This window comes from Paramormyrops kingsleyae, unplaced genomic scaffold (genome assembly GCF_048594095.1).
Source record: "Paramormyrops kingsleyae isolate MSU_618 unplaced genomic scaffold, PKINGS_0.4 ups288, whole genome shotgun sequence".
In the NCBI taxonomy this organism is placed as follows: domain Eukaryota; kingdom Metazoa; phylum Chordata; class Actinopteri; order Osteoglossiformes; family Mormyridae; genus Paramormyrops; species Paramormyrops kingsleyae.
Window position 1 is genome coordinate 30,111 of NW_027326225.1, and position 6,399 is coordinate 36,509.

At 39.2% G+C, this 6,399-nt stretch overlaps 1 protein-coding gene across 2 annotated transcripts; it reads left to right on the top strand.

The window, feature by feature from the left end:
* Window positions 1-308: 308 nt before the first annotated feature.
* Window positions 309-6,388, top strand: LOC111851106 (zinc finger protein 830). Of its 2 annotated transcripts, XM_023825656.2 has the most exons (10): window positions 315-921; window positions 1,297-1,396; window positions 1,688-1,808; window positions 2,036-2,066; window positions 2,427-2,605; window positions 2,846-2,936; window positions 3,448-3,511; window positions 5,214-5,294; window positions 5,535-5,611; window positions 5,751-6,388. In XM_023825656.2, exons 1-10 carry the CDS (start codon window positions 797-799, stop codon window positions 5,932-5,934), a joined length of 1,053 nt encoding a protein of 350 aa, XP_023681424.1. In that variant the 5' UTR covers window positions 315-796; the 3' UTR covers window positions 5,935-6,388. The 2 variants fall into 2 exon arrangements, with proteins under 2 accessions (XP_023681425.1, XP_023681424.1); XM_023825657.2 differs by lacking the exon at window positions 5,751-6,388 and having other exon boundaries at window positions 309-921; window positions 5,489-5,611.
* Window positions 6,389-6,399: the final 11 nt, after the last annotated feature.

Sequence of the window (6,399 nt, forward strand, 5' to 3'; positions counted from 1 at the left end):
TGCAACTGCTAACCATTGTGTCCAACTTTGGTATAAAATACTTTCAAATTATTAGTGAAAAATGATATTGCTCCTAAAAATCTAATTAATAAAAATCCTCCGGCAAAAGTAAAAAAGGCCTAACTGATAAAATATTCACAACTGAAAAGTCTAAAGGGTGTTTTTTTAATATAAAAATAAAACAATTTATCGTTTGAAACGAAAACTGTCCAACAATATTTTAAGCTGCAAATGTCACAATACCACCATCTGTCGGCAAATCCAGCTATTTCGTTACATATCGACCATACCTTTTTACGCAGAAAACCCGAGTAAGCTGGGGGAACCGGAACACGCAAAAGCTAAACCTACAGAGCCAGGAGCAGTAATCTAAACACCGCTGGAGGTGTAAGACCACTGTGCCATCTTTGATATCTTAATGTATGTTTATAATATTCAGAAATAAGACGTTTAGATAGCGGTTAAATCATTTTAGCTAACCAAAACCTTAACAAATATGTCATTCACAAAGCTGTATGTACGAAGGTAGAAAGTGAGAGATTTGGGGCGTGGATATTTAACCGATTAGTATGTAAAACTAATGTTTATATCAGATAACCTAGAAAATAAGGCGAATGAGAGCAGTTCATACAATCCACCAACAGTGGTGTTACAACACTTGTGAGAGTAGTGTGAAGCTGCCAAAAATAAAGGGGAGACTTCCGGTTAGTATTTCCGCTTGTTGTATCAAAATAAAAGTTCGGTTTCGAGGCTTGACTTCTACACCGGAACTAAATTCCTGTTTACATCCGAAATAATGGCGTCTTCCCGAAACGACAAGGGAAAGAAATCGGTTAGTCAGGAGGAGCTGCGGCGGCTCATGAAAGAGAAACAGAAAGAAACGACCGGCAAAAAGAAACGCATCGAATCACCCTTTGCAAAATATCCTTATGTTGTTATTATGCGCCCTGACGGTAGCTCGCGTATTGTTTCTAGTCGCCATGTGAGCTATGTCTTGTTTACCTGCTGGCTCTTTTCGATTTAGTGTTTCATATTTTAATTCTCCATAGTGTATTGTTGTGTGTGCGTCCCGATGTGAGCCGGTATCTCTTCTTGGGAGTTCCCTGCTTCATGCCCTGTGCTGCCTCGGATATATTAAAGGCTCATGGCGACCCTGTGCTGGATAAGCCATACGAAAGATAGAATTATGGCCGAGGTCTTAGATCAACTACATTGCCCTTGTAATGTTTTCTATTAATGGTTTTTAACGAATGATTCCGGATTTTACATTTATTGACCTTAACCTCTGTCGCTCACGTACAACAGCCTTGGACACCTGAGCTGTGTGCTCTGCAATATTCCGGTCAAGTCTGAAATATTATGGCAAACTCACGTCCTGGGAAAACCACACAAAGAGGTTTGTTTGATATCAAAATATGTGGTAGAGGCATATTATTCAGATTTACAGCTAGCTCTGTGTCAAATGCCTGTTGCAAAGGGAAATCTGAAATGCAGTGGCATCTGAGTTTTCAAGAGAGCCTAGCTACGTCTGTGCAAAAGAACCCAAACTGTGTAGCAGTGTGGTTGATCGTTTGTTTACTAGCATACTTGTGCCATTTGTTGTTGGTGGGTAGCAGTATATTTAATCTGCTAGTAAGGTGTTTGTTACACAGTGTTCTCAGTTACCTTTGGGTCTGTTTTAATACAGAAAGTGGCTGAACTGAAAGGAACAAAACAAGGTCAGATTGTTGCTTCAGTTAATCAGAATCCTACATCTTCTGTGCTGAAACGAAAGACATCAGACTCCCAACAGCCTACAGCAAAAAAAGGTAATCTATTTGTGCCATGGACAATGTGGATCTAAATATTTCCTAAAGAGACGTATGCTTTATTTATGTATGGTTAATGAATTAACACTGTCTCCATTCTGTGTTTATGCTGAGAAACAGGAATATATTAAGCATTTTTATCTGAAATATTCTTAGTTTCACAGCAGTTCTTGCCAAAATTTAAATTGTTCTGTAGAGAACATTTGATTTACACAATTACCTTGCAGGTAAAGCAGAGGGTTCATCATCTGCGTCAGGGTGAGTTTTGAAGACATTATGTGCATGTATTTGATTTCTCTTGTATTTAAGTGTTTGTTTTTTTAGTAGAATAAATAGAAACACGGGCATAGGAAGTGGGTGGGACGTATCCCCAACATTTAACTTGGCTTCATTCATTTGCCCAATAAATAGACCTTTGCATTTGAATTATTATGTTGTGTCCCACCCAATGTGAAACTCAATCTATGCTGTTGTTTGGAAATAATTGTGATGTTAGGTAAGTTGCATTGTAAATTTTTGTAGTGAGTGGTAAATGTTTCTGTGAATGTCCTGGGTTTAATATGGTTGCTCTGAATCAGATATTTGTGTGCATGTGCATTTTCTGCTGCCATTCTCTAGGATTCCTGCAGACTTCTTTGATGGAGGACAGGGGCAGAATACTGCAGGCTCTAAAAAACCATCAGGGCTTGGTTTACTAGCTGGGAACTATGATGACAATGATGCTAGTGGTGATGAAGAGCAAGCAAAGCAGAACGTTGCTGTCTTGCCTCCATCCACCACACCTGGACTCCCAGCAGGTAATTTTATATAGGACAGTCATTTATAGTTCTGATACATAACATTGCTTTAGATGACAGTAATGGAATATTATTGGCATGGATGAGCCAATCACTTACACAGTACTATGCAGTGGAACAGACCAACCCTTCACTTGGAAAAAGTATCAGAAGTTTAGCTAATAAAAAAAACATCGTAACTCTGGGGTAATTGGTGTTTTTCTTTTTATATTTATATATATATGTGTGTGTACTGCCCAGACTTTTTTGACAGTGGTCTTCCCAGTGTCCCTGGCGTCTCTCACTCAGGATCCATTCTGAAAGTAGATGAACCAGAGAAGCCTGTGGAAAGGTATGGTTTGGGACAGTATTCAGTGTTCTTAATTATGGAAGATGGATCTGGTGTGTGTGTGCGCGCATGCATGCACGCACACGCGTGTTTGGGTAAGCATATTTTGTAATGCTTTACATTAATGGCACCTTCATAATGTCTTCATAGAACATTTATAAGCAGCATGTAAGTATACCTTAACAGCTTTAATATACATTAATAGCACACATTATATGATGATGACAAACAACATAGTTGTATAATATTTGTTATTAATGTATATTAAAGTTGTTAAGGTATGTTTGGATATTATGGTATACTTAATTGCTGCTTTTGAATGTTCTATGAATGCATTAAGAAAGCACACTGAAAGTTCTGTGAACATATAATGAATGCATTATGAAGGTATGGCTAATTAAAGCGTTACCACATATTTTAGTTCACTCTGTGAGGATACACTCTACTTCTAATTTCTGGCTATCTTATCTGACTCTGAGCATATAGTGATGGTTTGACCTTTGTACCTTTACAGGAAGGAGAACACGGCTGAAGCCTTGCCTGAGGGATTTTTTGATGATCCGGTGGTAGATGCGAAGGTAAAATATGTCTTTTATTTTGCATAATAATGTGAGCATTATCGAAAGGATTTGGGGCAATTCAGATCATTCTCCCAATTCCCCTGCTGTCAAAAAATCAGATCTGAAGTCTGCTTAGAGCACTGCTGACTGTCCTTTAGAATGTTATTGTGTCACAAGCGCTGATAATTTGAACTAATTTATTGGAACTTTATCTACAATTGAAATTGAGATTATTAGTCTATTATTAGCTCAGTTGGTTCTGTTCAAAGAACAAAAAGAGGAGCATTGAATTAGCATCATACTCCCAGACATCTGCTCCCCTCACGTGTCTTTCTGCAGATGTTCTTGTGTTTCTCATTATAGTCTCCTGCATCTTTTATTTGCTTTATAGCTGTTTCATGTCAAATGTATTTATGTCAAGCAACGCCACATTTGTTGCCAGTCTGCCATCAGACATATTAAACCATTTTCTGTGACTGCGGCTATTTGAGATGTATTTGTTTTATATGATACAGTGGTATCTTGTAACACGAACTTAATTCATTCCAGAATGCGATTTGATCGAGGACCAAGTCAAATTTCCCCATAAGAAACAATGTAAATTAATTTATTCTGTTCCAGACCCTCAAATGATTGCCTATTTAAACTTATCTACCTACCTAATGACAAAAAGCATTAACAATCAATATGAAACACACATGAAAAAGCACACATGCAAAAGCAATAAACATGAAACAAATGACAATCCCATGCTCTGAAGCGAGGGCAGACATATGTGTACCAGTCTCTTTATAATTTCCTTTTTAAATTCCAGTTACTCTCCCTTTTATGCTTTGGTTTGCTGGTACGCTTTTAACAGAAACCAGTAGCACAGCGATTTGCAATCTAATGTAAAATAAAGTTTTGAGGTGGGAATAGCATTTAATGGACAATCCCATTTAACAAAGCGCACGCAACTGTGCGAAACAAAACAAAGCAATGGATGATTTGGGAGTCGCTAACTTAATTAGACTGTTTTGCAAACTTGCTGTAGCTTGTGATACAAGAGGGGCTGCCATTGCAACAAAAGTGTAACTGCGCTGACGCCAATTGGAGAAAAACTGTGTTAAAATTTTAAGCATTCACCACTTGTGTATACTTGCTTTGAAGATATTCATATTGAACTGCAAATGCCTCAGAAACGCTTAAAACAAACGAGGTGGAACAGTACGTTATGTATGTTTGTAGTAGTCTAAATATTTTTGTCACATTTTTTCCATCTGTATTTACTAGCTTAAAAATTAATATATATAAAGTATAACAAAGTAAAAAGAGCTCTTATATCGGAATCTGTATTGGTATCGGCAATTGAGTTAAGAGGCGTTCAAGTTCTACTGTATTATTATGGAAGATTGAAAGATATTACTCTGCTATACAGTATTTAAACTTTTAGATATCTGAACTTAACCAGTTCAGCCTGAGAGGAGCCTGCACCTTAATTCCTGCATTATTATGAATCTCTGGGGCCAGCTCCATGGGTATAAATAATTTAACAGCATGATGAATGGGTCCTTGGAGAGTGCTGCTATAGTCAGTAGTGAGAGGGACAGTACAGCGAGTATTGGAATAATTATGCTGAACCCACTTAAAAGAATATGAACTTGACAGTGGTAAAAAAAAGAGTGTAAACAATATTGATTATTATGAATAAAAAAAAAAACCTTCATTGCATTGATTTCAGGTACGCAAGGTGGATGCCCCCAAAGACCTGATGGACAAGGAGTGGGAGGAGTTTCAGAAGGAAATGCGGCACGTGAATAGCGTAAGGGGACAGGCGCTCTCCGTGAGCGCTGATGAAGAACAGCCCTCTGCCAGCCATTTCCCCCTGACCTGCATTTATTTACATTTATTTACAATAACACATTTTCAGCAGGTTACACACTGAATTGTATATGTCAGCCCAAATGCAGCATACACACCTGCTAGAGACTGGCATGTGTGTGCCCCCCCGTGTAGAACATGGTCATCACACCTGTCCCTCACCTGGGTACCTTCATCACAGGCCTCTGAAGCTATTGTTGCTGAGGAGGATGAGGATGGTCGTCTGGAGCGGCAGATTGACGAGATTGATGAGCAGATGTGAGTAATCCTGTAGAGATTGTACGGAGAGGAGTGTGAGTGTGAGTTCGAGCGTGAGCGTGTGTTCACCGAGAGTCTTACAGACACTTGGGGATGCAAAAGAGTTGATTCATTGAACTGTGTTTGACCATCTTCACAGTGAGTGTTACCGGCGAGTAGAGTTACTCAGGGACAGAAGGGAAGTGATGAAGAACATGGGGCAGGTGGATTCGAAACCGCAGCAGGAACAGAGGAGCAGTGGGGACAAGGAAGAGGAGGAGGATGAGGAGGAACTTTTTAGTCTGCTGTCTCGTGACTGGAGAGCCAAAAGAGTGCTGAACTAAACTGTTAAAACCCAAACTGATCAGCTGCCCCTGTGTGGGGCAGAAGGAGTGCAGTCCTAAACTATTAAAACCCAATCTCATCAGTTGCCCCTGTGTGGGGCAGAAGGAGTGCAGTCATAAACTATTAAAACCGAATCTGATCAGTTGCCCCTGTGTGGGGCAGAAGGAGTGCAGTCCTAAACTCCTAAATGCTTCAGCTGTTATGATTTAGCAAGATGCTTTGAACCTGATTTAGATAACAGGATTAAGCAGATATATTTTCTAGATTAATTATGAGAAAGTTTGATTTCAAGTTTCTTCCCTGAGCTCCTCAAGACCGTACTCAAATGACTAAACCACCTTAAGCCGTCAGAGCCCTGTTCTTTACCTACCATGACCAAAAACCCTGAATGTTAATGTCTAACTGCATCCTTCCTCACTGGTCAGCCACACAGGGTGACTAGGCACTAGCTTTTTGTACATTTC

Excerpts from the sequence above, each read along its gene's own strand:
- LOC111851106 (XM_023825656.2), top strand. The coding sequence starts at position 797 with ATGGCGTCTTCCCGAAACGACAAGGGAAAGAAATCGGTTAGTCAGGAG. Across the intron at positions 922-1,296 it reads ATCGAATCACCCTTTGCAAA|GTACAACAGCCTTGGACACC; the intron begins ATATCCTTATGT and ends TCTGTCGCTCAC. Across the intron at positions 5,295-5,534 it reads AAATGCGGCACGTGAATAGC|GCCTCTGAAGCTATTGTTGC; the intron begins GTAAGGGGACAG and ends CCTTCATCACAG.